General features: G+C 52.4%; 1 protein-coding gene across 5 annotated transcripts; it reads right to left on the bottom strand.

The window, feature by feature from the left end:
* Positions 1-364: 364 nt before the first annotated feature.
* On the bottom strand, positions 365-13265 carry SERPINA1 (serpin family A member 1). 5 transcript variants are annotated; one of them, XM_081548530.1, is made up of 7 exons: positions 7805-8212; positions 7239-7423; positions 7100-7122; positions 4881-5524; positions 3740-4010; positions 2614-2761; positions 365-641 (listed from the first exon to the last, which is right to left on the bottom strand). In XM_081548530.1, exons 4-7 carry the CDS (start codon positions 5518-5520, stop codon positions 450-452), a joined length of 1251 nt encoding a protein of 416 aa, XP_081404656.1. In that variant the 5' UTR covers positions 5521-5524; positions 7100-7122; positions 7239-7423; positions 7805-8212; the 3' UTR covers positions 365-449. The 5 variants fall into 5 exon arrangements, with proteins under 5 accessions (XP_081404656.1, XP_081404655.1, XP_081404653.1 ...); XM_081548529.1 differs by having other exon boundaries at positions 7239-8181; XM_081548527.1 differs by lacking the exons at positions 7100-7122; positions 7239-7423; positions 7805-8212 and adding an exon at positions 13172-13265.
* Positions 13266-13836: the final 571 nt, after the last annotated feature.

Genomic DNA, 13836 nt, shown 5'->3' with positions numbered 1-13836 from the left:
TCCAAGCAGGGGCCACGGTGAGACCCGTGGGGATGGGGCACTGTGCAGGAGGACCTGGTGGGTGCTGGGTGAAGGTGGGGGCCACGGGCTGAATTCCGAGCCTGTGGGATTTCCCCTGGGGGCCCCAGAGGAGACCAGAGAGCCTGGAGCTTTTCCACAGTGACTAGGGGAGAGGCAGGAAGCTGTGGGATTCAGCCGACCTTTCAGCCTGGCAGAGCACAGGGTTGGGCAATGTAAACGCTGAGGCATCTTAATGCGGTGGACACATGAAGGAGGTCCATGGCTTGGATTCCACACACATCCTGGGGATGCAAAGAAAGACTCAGATGCAAGAGGACGAAGGATTGACATGCCACACGCAAGCTGGGGCTAGGTCAGTCATCCTTTAATGCCATGGAGGGAGGAGGGGGATCTGGCCTGCGAGGGGAAGGCTGAGCCCTGAGAGGCAGTTAGGCTTGGGTGGGATTCACCACCTTTCCCACGAAGAGTGGAGCTTTGGTGTTTTCATCGTAGATGATACAGAGGAAGGGCCTGTTGAACTCGACCTCTGGGGGAAGAGACATGGGGATGGCTTCCACAATCATGGACCCGGCAGCTTCTGTCCCTTTCTCGTCGATGGTCAGCACAGCCTTGTGGAGCGCCTGGAAGGGGGAGAGCAACGAGGTAGCGTATGAGTGGAGACAGGCCCCCACCCAGGCCTGGGAGCCAGGCGAGGAGGAGGGCCTTGCCCAGGGAGGGGCACCCTCTGGTAGCTCTCATCACCTCCTGTTCTTCCCCATCCCTGTCTACCTGGCCCTGCAGGGGACACACAAGGCATGCTTGCAAGGCCTCTGTTTGATCCACGAAGGTACCCCCACCTCTTCCTCCCCAGCCTCCCTGGGAAACAACCCGTCACTCGGGGGAGAGAAGATTTTCTTGCCCTCTGTCTCGTTGGCTCCCCTCTCATCTGTAGAACCAGATACTAAGCTCCTTGGGGAGCAGGACTTTGAGGGGTACTTTCATGTGCCTTGTCCCCACCCAAGTACTCCGTTCACAGTCACTGAACCGCAGTTGTTTTCATCAGTTCAGTTCAGTCGCTCAGTCGTGTCCGACTCTCTGCGACCCCATGAACCGCAGCACGCCAGGCCTCCCTGTCCATCACCAACTCCCGGAGTCTACCCAAACCCGTGTTCATCGAGTTGGTGATGCCATCCAACCATCTCATCCTCTGTCGTCCTCTTCTCCTCCCGCCCCCAATCCTACCCAGCATTAGGGTCTTTTCCAATGAGTCAACGCTTCGCATGAGGTGCCCAAAGTACTGGAGTTTCAGCTTCAACATCAGACCTTCCAATGAACACCCAGGATTGATCTCTTTTAGGATGGATTGATTGGATCTCCTTGCAGTCCAAGGGACTCTCAAGAGCTTTCTCCAACACCACAGTTCAAAAGCATCAATTCTTCAGCGCTCAGCTTTCTTCACCGTCCAACTCTCACATCCATACATGACTACTGGAAAAACCATAGCCTTGACTAGATGGACTTTTGTTGGCAAAGTAATGTCTCTGCTTTTAAATATGCTATCTAGGTTGGCCATAACCTTCCTTCCAAGGAGTAAGCGTCTTTTAATTTCATGGCTGCAGTCACCATCAGCAGTGATTCTGGAGCCCAAAAAAATAAAGTCTGACACTGTTTCCACTGTTTCCCCATCTATTTCCCATGGAGTGATGGGACCAGATGCCATGATCTTGGTTTTCTGAACGTTGAGCTTTAAGCCAACTTTTTCACTCTCCTCCTTCACCTTCATCAAGAGGCTCTTTAGTTCTTCTTCACTCTCTGCCATAAGGGTGGTGTCATCCGCATATCTGAGGTTATTGATATTTCTTCCGGCAATCTTGATTCCAGCTTGTGTTTCTTCCAGCCCAGCGTTTCTCATGATGTACTCTGCATATAAGTTAAATAAGCAGGGTGACAATATACAGCCTTGACATACTCCTTTTCCTATTTGGAACCAGTCTGTTGTTCCATGTCCAGTTCTAACTGTTGCTTCCTGACCTGCATACAGGTTTCTCAAGAGACAGGTCAGATGGTCTGGTATTCCCATCTCTTTCAGAATTTTCCCCAGTTTATTGTGATCCACACAGTCAAAGGCTTTGGCATAGTCAATAAAGCAGAAATAGATATTTTTCTGGAACTCTCTTGCTTTTTTGATGATCCAGTTGTTTTCATGGGCACCTGTAATTCCCCTGAAAAAATAGCATCTTTGGTTGAAATCACTCTGTAACTCAGACTCGGTGATTCTCCAGTAGCTCCCAGAGTCTCAGATGCAGGGGCCAAAGGGTCTTGGCAATCCCTAAGCCTAAGTCTCTCTCTGTAAGTAGGGGGTTATAGGGACCCAAAAAGGGAAGTCCCTGGCCAAGGATGAGGCAGAGAGTAAGTGATACAACCTTGCACCGAGCACGTGAGGCCACCTTCCCCTCGGTCAGCTGACCACACTGCCGTCGTGGTGGAGCGATGGCATTCCTCAGGGGCCTCGGTCTGCAGGCGTGCCTGTATCCCTCTGCCCCTTCCTCAGCCTCGGCCCGGAGCTGTGGCCGCATGCACATTCTGACCTACAGATGTCAGGGACACACTCACCTTGGACAGTTTCAGAGACTGTTTCTCGGTGATCCCTGAGAGGTCAGCCCCGTTGCTGAAGACCTCGGTGATGCCCAGTTCGCCCAGGACAGTTTTCAGATCGTACATTTCAGAAATGGACAGTTTGGGCAAATGTAAATTGGCAGAACTGTCATGAAAAAAGAAAATGTCACAGAGTTGAAAGTGCTTCCTTTTCTGATTGTTCTTTCCACTTGGCGCCTTCTCCCCCTGCTCTCACGCTTTGGTTTATTCTACTTTTAGTTCCTCTACACCCAGGGTCAGAGGATATTAGAATTAGAGCAATCCTCTTGTCCTGCAGAACCTCTCAAGGGCCATCTCCTCTGAGAAGGCCTCCAGGAGGATCCGGGGTGTCCTCTGGAAGGACTGTATTCACTACTTCCCTGTAGGGTTTGGTCACGCCCCCTAGACTGAGACTCCTCCAGGGCCAGGATCCCAGGGGACTGTGGGGTGTGGTGGCAGGTCCTGAGTGACATCTGTTGAGGGCGTAAGGAGTACTTCTCTGTATTTTCATCTTTGTTTTATGTTATACCTGATAAAATTGCTCATCCAGGCCTGGGCATATTTACAAACACAGAGACAGGCACCGATATGGAGTGCATGATGGGGACCTGGTCAAACCACACTCATCTAATGACAAGGAATCAGAACCAGCCTCAAACAGGCCCTGGAGTTTCCTGCTCTGGGTGTTGGCTTTTTCAGCCTCTCCAAACAGTTTTCCCCTCCATCCTGCTGTGGACTTTTTAGCCTGTAATCCACACTCTATCCTGTAATCTACATTCAACTGCCACCTTTGCCAGGAAGCCCATCCTCTTCTTTCTGGGTTTGCCCACAACATGTGTTGATATTGCTCTCCCTGTACTGGGCGCTGGCCGCCAGGCAGGGGCAATGTCCAGGCTGGGGAGGAAGTCCTCAAGGACAGGACTTTCCCTCCTCACCCCTGGGCACCAGCCCTCCCATGGAGTCTGCCTGGTACCATGTGCATACATGCTGGCCTCTGTTGGAAGCAGACGCACAGCGGTCATGGCCGTGGTTGGTGGGTCTACACCCCCACCCTCTGACCAGACCAGATGTGGCAGATCCCGGGTCGGTCTGTTTGGGAGATCACCTTCTGTATCTCTTTTCCAGGAACTTGGCGAGGAGTTCCTTGGTGAGCATGTCCTCCAGCTGCTGCAGTTTCCCCTGGTCGGGCAGGATGAAGCAGGCGGTGGCGTTGCCCACGTAGTCCATCAGCAGCACCCAGCTGGCGAGCTTGTCGCAGTAGTGGAGGTCAAACATGCCCAGGCGGCTCATCATGGGCACCTTCACGGTGGTTTCCTTGGTCACGTGGAAGTCCCTCTCTGCAGTACGCTCCGCCTCGAAGGGCTTCTCCCATTTTCCTGCAGAGAAGAGATAGCGGACATCAGCCAAGGGTGGGAGAAGGTTTAGTGACAGTGGGAGAATAAAGGAGCCCTGAGCCTCCTGGTGAGGTACTTCTCTCTGAGCCTCAGGTTTTTGTGGGTGCTCAGTCACTCAGTCATGTCCGACTCTTTGTGACCCCGTGGACTTTAACCCACCAGGCTCCTCTGTCCATAGGATTTCCTAGGCAGGAATACTAGAGGGGGTTGCCATTTCCTACTTCAGGGGAGCTTCCTGACCCAGGGATCAAACCCGCATCTCCTGTGTCTCCTGCATTGGCAGGTGGATTCTTTACCCCTGAGTCACCTGGGAAGCCCCAAACCTCAGTTTTACCATCTGTAAAATGGGTCTAAAGTGAACAAGCAGTCTACAGAAAAGACTTTGGGGGAGAATAATGCAAAGCTGGTATAGGATCCAGAATTTCAATTTTGTCGAGGCTCATGTGGTAGAGGAAGGATTTGAATCTTGGTTTTCCTGACTCTAAAGGTGTCACTACTTCCTCTGCACTGCAATTGTCAGAAGTGTGGTTTGGGATTTGTTTTTCTGACTCTATTTTGGGAGGCACTGCAGATCATACACCTCTCTTAGGTAGGGATTTGCAGTACATCTTAGGACATTTAGGGCTCTGAAAAGTCCTGCAGAGATGAAGGTACTTTGTTTAATCCATAATTCCCTAACCCTATTTGATCACAGGAAGTTTTAGTGGTTGTATGTGGAAAATTGAATAACATATGCAGAGATGCATGGCTGTATCCCATTCTGTGCTGCCAGGAAAGGTAAGAACTGAGTGTTTGACAATATGTTGGGGGTGTCTCTGTGCGAAAAAGCTCAGACTGGTTATGCAACCTTACCTTTAAAGAATATGTAATTCACCAGAGCAAAAACTGTGTCTGGGTGAAGATCCTGTACCAAATCTACAATTTTTCCATGGGTTCCCTTCTCTACATAATCGTTGATCTTCTTCTTGGCCTCCTTAGCATCCCTGAAGTTGATGGAGAAGGCTTCGGAGTGATACAGATTCTTGACATCCTCCAGAAACTTATTCATTAGCTTCGCACTCTCATTGATGAACAGGCCATTGCCAGTGGTCAGTTGCAGCTGGTGGTTTGGCTGGTTGAGGGTGTGGAGAAGATGCTGAAAGCCTTTGTGGATCTCAGCCTCTGCTAGCTCAGTGAGGTTGAAACCCAGGCCCTCCAGGATCTCAGTGTGAGTGTTGCCCTTGGCTCCCAGGGAGAGCATCGCAAGGGCTGAAGCGATGCTCACTGGGGAGAAGAAGATGTTGCTGGTGTTGGACTGACGGGCCAACTGGCGGTACATGCTGAAGGCAAAGCTGGCCAGGTTGGGGGCAATCTTGTGGCAGGCTGCTTCCTGGTGGGATGTATCATCTGTCTCTTGGACAGCGTGTCCCTGGAGAACCGCAGCCAGGGAGATGGGGACCAGGCAGCACAGGGCTGCCAGCAGCAGGAGGCCCCGCGTGGTGGAGGATGCCATTATCCTGCAAGAGAGAAAAGGGTACCATGCCCGGGTCAGACCACACAGTGAGTCCCTTGGCCACTGACTGATGCCAGGTCAAAGCAACCAGTTTATCGAGGATCTACATGCCAAACACTCTTCTATGTCAGCATCACTGAAAGACTCAGAACTGGCAGGGACTTGATGGCGCTTATTGCACGCCAAATTCCACCATAAGCTCATGACTGTCTTATCTCACCTTGTTCTGGTAACAGTCCTCTGACCTAGGTCATGAGACACCCCTGGGCTTACAGATGAGCAGACCAGGCTCCTAGAGGTTAAGTCACTTGTCCAAGGTTCCAGGACAGACAAGTAGCAGAATCAGAATCACACTCCCAGGTCGTCTGGGTCTGGAGTCCACGCTCTCGGTGGCTCCGCCAACATTCACAGTGACTCCAAGGTGTAGGTGCCGCTGCCCTTATTTTGGGAAGAGGAAACGGAGGGACAGGAAGTGGATAGTGACCCAGGAGGTGGGCCAAATTGGACTCAGGGACGATTGGATCTGGAACCACCCTGGGAGGACTTCCACTGAAACTTGTTACCTAATGGACAGAGAGGTGGCAGCCCAGAGTGGAAGGGATCTTGCTTCAGTGACACACAGCCAGAACACAGAAGAGCTGTGAGGAAACCCAGCTGGAGGGGGCGGCGCTGTACCCCAACACTCACAGCGAGCCTCAGCCCCTGGTAGATTTTCCTGAGCTGGAGGGCTGCCCTCATAGTGAGTCTGGGGCCTCAGTCCCAGGATTGTGCTGATGGTCAGCTTAGCCACCCACCCTGCTTGCCTCCTCTGTCCCAGCTCTGTGCTCAGCATGCTTGTGGGTGCTGAAGGTCCTGGCTCCTCCAGCCAAGTGGAATTTGTCTTTGTGTGTGGGGTGGGGTGGGTAAGAGTTGGAAAAGCATCTTTTCCTTTTCAGACAGACCTGGGTTCTAATCTAGGTCTGTCACCACCAGCTGTGTGACCTTGGATGAGTTGCTTAGTCTCTCTGGTCCTCATTTTGTCACAGGTAGAAAGTCAGATTTTGGGGATCTTTGAAAGTAAGATCTTCACTAAGTCTAGACATCACACCTTACGTTGAAAATATCTGAGAGAGCAGATGGCATTGAAGGAGAGGCTGGTAGATGGGCAAGCAGAAGCCTGCAGAGGATGACTGAGAGGAAGATGAGCTCCATGGCTGGTTGGGGGAGACCCAGGGAATGGCAAGGCCTGTGGCTGACCCAGCAAGGTCAGGCTTCATCTAGGGATTGTCAAAGTCAATGTCTCCTGCAGCAACACAGGACCAGCTCTGCCCCACAGAACTCCCTCCACTCCACACAGACCCCTGCCTTGGGCCACCAGGCTGAGGACTCTTAAGTACCACCTGCTCTCTTCCCAGATAAAGGAGCTGAGGTCCAGGCAGAGGAGAGGGTGTGCCTGCAGCCACAGAGCTGTCTATTGATATTAGTCACATAGCTAAAACCATCATTTTAATAAAATACAAAGATAAAGGAGCTCTTGAACTTGGCATATGAAAACCCGAGGTGAAAAAGTTGGAAACAAGGAATTCTGGGTTTTACTTACCTCCTTGGACTTTTAAAAAGTTTCTTTTCAATAAACAACAAGATGAAGTGCAAAACTGGTTTTTTTCCGTTACCCCCCCCCCCCCAGACTTTAGGCCTCTAAATAACCCAAATAGAGGAGCCCACAGATTATGTAATACCTGTTTATATTTTTTGTAAACTAGCCGGTGGTTTTAGAGCTGAAGATGGTGCTGAGATTAATTCTGTATATTTCCATTGCACTTGGGTTTCCCGCTACCTCCCCACTGGATTTTGGTGTGGTCCTTCATGGTTGATGGAAATTCCCCATCTTAGCAAGGCTCAGAGATGATGAGGGATTTGAACTCTGTATAGTGGGGACACTACATATGCCAAGTGGCCTCAGAGCCAGAGGCTGTGGCTTCTAGTCTGCACAGAGCCACCTCTGTCCACTTGGCCTTGAGCAAGCATCTACTTGTTTGGGGGCCTCACTCTCCCCAGTTGTATAAACTGAGGTTAAGGGAGACCTAAATGAGGTCCCTGTGTACCAATGCTGGAATTTTAATTAGAGGGTTATCTGGGTTTGGTGGAACAAGATGGACTGAATCTTCCCATGGGGTTACAGGGTGAGGTACCCTCCTGCCAAGAGGGATGTTGGCCTTAAGAAGGTAACAAGGCTGGCGTGGGGCTGAGGGGAAGAAGCACCTCCCTGCCCCCACCTCATCTTTCTGCCTGGGGGTTACATCACCTCCTCTGGCTTCCTCCTCTTACAGTAAACGGTCTGAGGCCAGGAAGGGGTCAGAGCCTTGCCAAGGCCACACAGTGAGTCAGGGAGAAAGCTGGCTGGAGCCGGGCTTGGTTTTCCCACCCCTCAAACTACAGATGGGACAGTGTGTCCCCGGGTCTCAGACTCTATGAATGTCAGAATTAGGTCCTGAACACTCTGACGTCAGTCTTGAGACTCTGTTGGCTTCCTTTTCTTAGAACTTTGGGGGCCCAAGACCTCTCTCTCCTCTCCCTTCTATCAAAAGCAGTCCTTCCCCACCCACCCCCAGTCACCAAATTCTAGTGCTGGGGAGCCAACCAGAGATGAGAGAGGAAACGGTGAAGTTCCCAGAGGTGTATGGACCAAATTTCAAATCAACAGAATGAAGATGTCACAATGACACTTCCGGAGTCGGGGGTAGGTCGGGGACAGTGAATGAGCTGTCCCTTTGCCTGATCTCACGTTATTTCTTTCCCCCAGGACATAAAACGAGTGACCAAGAGTGACCCAGTGGGGTCCAGGGAAGTGACTGTGACCTAAGGTCACAACCTACTGACACCTGGGTAAGCCCAGGGTAACTCAGCCCTGCCATTTACAGGTAAGTGGCCTTGGGCAAGTGATTGGAGCCTCACCCTCCTGTAAGTGGAGAAAAGAATCTCTTACAAGGCAGATGTGAGGAATGAATGAGGTGCTGAGTGGGTGGGCATCTAGCAGGTGTGGAAGCCCTACCTGTGCACAGGGAGGGTTCAAGCTAGAGGACTGGAAGATTTCTTCCAGGCCAGTTAGCCACCGCTCAGAGCCAGAGAGGGGAACCCTGCTCCGAAGAGAATGGCCTCTGAGTTTAGAAAATATTCAGTTCAACTCTCCAGGTCTTTATTCATTGACTGTTAGCTACCAAATCCTATTCTTAGCAAACGTCAGCATGAGCACCCTCCTCCTTGTTTCACTTAGTGAACAGCCAGGCGTCCACGCACTGTCTCATCTTCCCTCAGAGTTTACCTTGCAAGGTGGGAATTATTATTAGCCCCGTTTTATAGATGGAGACAGCAAGGAGATCGAACCAGTCCATCCTAAAGGAAATCAGTCCTGAATATTCTTTGGAAGGACTGATGCTGAAGCTGAAGTCCCAATACTTTGGTCACCTGATGTGAAGAACTGACTCACTGGCAAAGATCCTGATGCTGAAAGATTGAGGGTAGGAGGAGATGGGGGCAACAGAGGAGGAAATGGTTGGATGGCATCACCAACTCAATGGACATGAGTTTGAGGAAGCTCCAGGAGATGGTGAAGGACAGGGAAGCCTGGCATGCTGCAGCCTATGGAATCACAAAGAGTTGGACATGCCTGAGCGACTGAACAATAACATAGACGGAGAAATTGAGGGCTGTAGAAGTTAAATAAATTACTGAAAATCACAGAACTGAACTGGTTGCCTACAGAACTAATTTTTTTTTTTTTTTTGGCGTGCAGCATGTGGGATCTCAGTTCCCTGACCAGGGATCAAACCCGTGCTTCCTGCAGTGGAAGTGGGGAGTCTTAATCACTGAACCACCAGGGAAGTCTCTACAGAACTGAATTTAATCCTAGGTGTTTTGATTCCTGAATTTGGCATTTAATCCTTCTCCATGTACAAAGCTGAAGGCAGAGGCCTCAGAATAGAAAACCTCAGAGGTGGCCTGTCTGAACAAAGAGGGGCAGTGTCACTTTGCGGCTAAGATTAGAGGCGATGAGGCCAGAATGCCCATACTCAATTTGCTATCAGTTCTGTGACCTTGGACTAGTTACTCAACCTTTTTGAACCTCAGTTTCCCAGTGATGATATGGGTGTACTTCCCCTAAAGACTAATATGCAAATGAAATAGGTGCAAAGTGCCAAGAAATGCCTGGCACGCTGTCTATTCTCAGGAGGCATCATTTGTTGCTGACACTGTGGCTCTTTCAGTATCCTCTAAAAGAGTCTGGTCGCCTTGGCCTGGGTCATTTTTGTACTCCATCTCCAAAAACCAGTGATGGAAGAATAATATCCTTCCTAAAGTCCAGAGATCAAAGCCAGTGGGAGTGGGGTAGGGGCAGGAGGGCCAAGGTTATCTATGCTTTGTCCAAAAGGGCAGAGAGGATGAGCAACTTGTCCAAGGTCACCCAGCATCAGAGGTGACTCAAAGCCAGCCCAGGCTTCCCATTCCCCAGCTGGTGCCTGAGACCTGAAGGGATGATTTGGCAGTGGGCATGAGGGCAGAAGCAGGGATTCTGGAGGGGATTCAGCCTAAGCTTGAATCCTAGATGGTGTGTAACTGGGGGCAAGTGATGAACTTCCCTGTCCCAGAAGTCCTCATCTGTCAAATGGGAATGCCATGGTAACTACCTCAGAGGATTGCCTTGAGGCTTAAATAGAGGCTGCCTGTCCAGAGCGGGGGCTCAGGAATACAGCTCAAAGCAACCCCCCCCAGGACAGTACCCCCCAGCTCCCCATCTTCCGCTGCACACAAGGATGGCCAGGGGCCCGCTGTGCACAGGGGGGCCCACTTTGGTAACTCCAGGATGAGACCTGTGCTGTTCTGTTCTGGGCACTTCTGCAGAGAATGGAGGCATGATGAACAGGTGAAACTCAGAGCTTCTGGTCTGACCCGGCTTCCCTACCAGGTTGCTCTGTGAGCCTGGGCTACTCACGGTCCCTCCCTGAGCCTTATCATTCTCATCTGTAGAAGCAGGAAAAGATACACACGCGAGCAAATGCGGAGGCGGCGAGACCTGCAGAAGACCACTGATGGGAAAGATGCAGGAGCTGTGCCAGCAGAAATATATTCCCTCCTAAGTCGCTGGATGCCAAAGCCACCCCCTCACTTCCACTGCAGCTCCCAGAGGGCCACTTTAGTCACCAGGAGGAGCTGGGGAGGCCCTGGACAGGCTTGGAGAGCAGGAAAGGAACCCTAGGGCTGCTGTTACTATGACAACAGGCGGCCCGGCCCCAGCCTCCTCCATCCTCCTTGCATCCCCAAGGCCTGCCCGGGTAGCACAGGGTGCCAGAGGCCTCTGGCCAGTGGAAGGTATACTTACGATTCACTGTCCCAAGTCAGGGCTGGTGACTGAGGCCGAGGAGACAGAGCCCTGTCCTTGCCCGTATTTAAGCACTGGACCCAGAGAGGTGAAGGGGGAGGCTGCTGGTAAACATTAACCAAGGTCATCCCAGTTATCGGAGGAACAAACAAGGACTAAGTCCATTGGCTGGACACTGAACTGACTGCTCACGTCGTCCATCGGTGCTCCTTCTGGAGGCACACAGCCCTGTGCTCCACATCCTTGAGAGAGTCTTTGCGCCCAGCTCATAAACCACAGAATCCTGCATCCAAGTTGGGGTGGCATTGATGCCGACATTCTGGGGGATGGCATGACTTTTGGTGGCCTGCAATCCACTGGGGAGCTCTCAGTCACTGCTCCCCAGGTAGCAAGAGCTACCATTTGTGGAGCCACCTCAAAATGCCCACTGCTGGGACTTCCCTGGTGGTCCAGTGGTTAAGAATTTGCCTGCCAGTGCAGGGGACATGGGTTTGACCCCTGATCAGGGCAGGTTCCATATGCTGTGGGGCAACTAAGCCCATACAGCCACTGCTGGAGCCTGTGCCCTAGAGACTGTGGCCCATAACCAGAGAAGCCACTGCAATGGGAAGGCCATGTGCTGCAACTAGAGAGTAGCTCCTTTGCCACAACTAGAGGAAGCCCTTGAGCAGCAACAAAGGTCCAGCACAGCCAAAAAAAAAAAAAAAATTTAAAAAAAAATGCCCCCTGCTGAAGATGCAAGGGGTAGAGAATGTTATGAGCTCAGCTGGCAGACAGGGAAACTGGTCATCCACCCAAAGTCACCAAGTAGACACAAAACCTCTCTCGCCTTCCCTGGAAAGAAAATGGGGCCTGACTGCAGTTGACACAGCCACCTAGGGCTGATATGTGTGGGGTGGGCACAGGCCCGGGGTCAGAGAGTAAATCTACAAAGGGTTGTGTGGCCTCAGGCAAGCTGCTACATCTCTCTGAAACATGGGGTAGTTTCATTTGCATCCTAAGGCTTTGGAGGTCCCACCTTCCAGCTCATTGTCAGGGATATGGAAATAACTTATGTAAAGCACCCGGCACACACTAGGCTCTTGATTTTAATCTGCACAGCCCTCTGCTCACACCTGCTCACCAAGCTTCTCCAGGTGGAAGGAGGTGTAATTCCTGACCAGCCTCAGGCCTGTTTCTGTTTCCGCTGGATCTGGCTTCCCGCAAACTAACTCGACCCACGGGCTGCCTGAATTTTCCTGGGACCTGTGGCCCCGTCCAGGAGCTATGGCAGGCTTTTGGGGGCACTGGTGGTGGCTAGGGTGGTAGTGTGGGATTGAGGCCAGTAGGGCCCTATTGGGGCAGTGGACATAGTGTGATGCCAGCTGCCTTAGGCTTTTCAGTGGGTTAGAGTCCATTTAAAAGGCCAGGGCAGTTGGCATCACACTGTGTGCACCACCCTACACTCCCTTAGCACGCCATGTACACTTTGTATTTGTTGAGCCAGTAGACAAGTGTGTCTTTGTCCTCCCCTCATCCCCTGGCCGCAGCTAAGGGACGGTGCCTGGCAAATAGCCTGTAGGTTCCTCTAGCACACAGGTTTAGACCAGGGAACCCAGCATCCCCACTCACTGGCCGTGAGATCTCAGGTAAGTTGTTTAACTGCTTCATGCCTCAGTTTCCCCATCTGTAAAATGGGGATGTGACAGTTCCTACCTTGCTGGGCTGCTGCGAGGATTAAATGCAGCAGTTTCAGAGCTCACAGCCCAGTGTTGGGGGCACATGGTGAGCCCTGTGCCCGTGGGTCTCCCTGGTATGATTCTAGGTGGGTGGTCTGGGGATGAGGGGAGCATTCCAGGAGCTTCCCTCCAGGGTTTCCTTACTCAATCCTCTCAGTGTCCCTATGAGGGGAGTGTGAACCACCCCCCATATAGGAGCAGAAACGAGCTCAGGGAGGGAAGGACTCTCCGCTTCCATCACTCTGGACTCCCCGATTCCACAAGCTGGCTTCAGAAACCTGACTCTTTCCCCTGAGCTGGCTGAAGGGGTTTCTTACCCAGGGCTCTGCACCTACCCACAGCTTGAAGACCTAGGGTGTGATGAGACAAGGTCTGCCCTCCGCACCTCCTAGACATTTCTTCCCCTCCCCATGCCTCAGTTTCCCCATCTGTACAATGGCCTCCCTCCACGCCTGGCTGCCCCTCCCTGCTCCTGCACTGAGTGGGCATAGACAAGTGTCCAGGCTGTTGCCATGCTTAGTGCCTTTCATCCTGGTGGTCTGGGGCAGATGGGAAGGTTCCCCCCCACCTCCCTTACCTTCAATGCCCGGTTCTTGTGGCAGAAGGAACTCCTCCTCCCCCAGGGCTCCTGGAGGCCGTGTGTGCCCTGAGCGCGGTGCCCAGGCTCTGCCGGCGCAGGAGGAAGGACCTTCTGGGTGGTTCAGGCAGCAGGTCTGGGAGGGGTGGGGATCCTGGACCGGAAGCCGCCTTGCACAAAGCTGCCAGGAGCCAGGCAGATGCCAGAAAGCCCTTCCCAGCCCAGGGGGTAGTCTTGTGTGTCACCTGTTGTCCCTGCTGTGTCTGGCTGTGTGACCCAGGATGAATCACCCAGTGCCTCTGAGCTTCTGTAAGTGGGCTGGTCGCAGCTGGCAGAGCAGATTAACGGAGATGACAGATGTCTCCTTTTGGCCCAGAGCCAGGCATCAACATCTTGGCAGGTTTCCAGGGCCCCCTGTGCAGGGAGGCAGCAGGGGAGCCCCGCAGAGACTGAGATGGGCTGTGTGTATGGGGGAGGGTGTGTCACAGACGCTGGCTGCGGGAAGGAGGGATGTAAGACATCAGGGGGGAGTGGGGCACTTGGGGGAGAGTGAGGAAAGGGCGTGGGGCAGGGCCTGGGAGAAAATGAGGGGCTCTGGGCTGGGACCTGTTCCTTCTGAGTCCAGGGCTCCATGCTCAGCCCTTCCTCGTCTCCCCATCCTCACA

This window comes from Giraffa tippelskirchi, chromosome 12, assembly GCF_054371585.1.
Source record: "Giraffa tippelskirchi isolate mGirTip1 chromosome 12, T2T-mGirTip1v1.2.pri, whole genome shotgun sequence".
Taxonomy (NCBI): Eukaryota; Metazoa; Chordata; class Mammalia; order Artiodactyla; family Giraffidae; genus Giraffa; species Giraffa tippelskirchi.
This window is presented reverse-complemented; position numbering and strand designations above follow the sequence as displayed.

What these genes read in the sequence shown, in the direction of transcription:
- SERPINA1 (XM_081548527.1), bottom strand. Translation starts at nt 5,520, where the DNA reads ATGGCATCCTCCACCACGCGGGGCCTCCTGCTGCTGGCAGCCCTGTGC. An exon ending in CTGGAAAAGAGATACAGAAG is followed by an intron (nt 2,762 to 3,739) that starts GTGATCTCCCAA and finishes TTTTCATGACAG; the next exon opens with TTCTGCCAATTTACATTTGC. An exon ending in AGTCTCTGAAACTGTCCAAG is followed by an intron (nt 642 to 2,613) that starts GTGAGTGTGTCC and finishes TCCCCCTTCCAG; the next exon opens with GCGCTCCACAAGGCTGTGCT.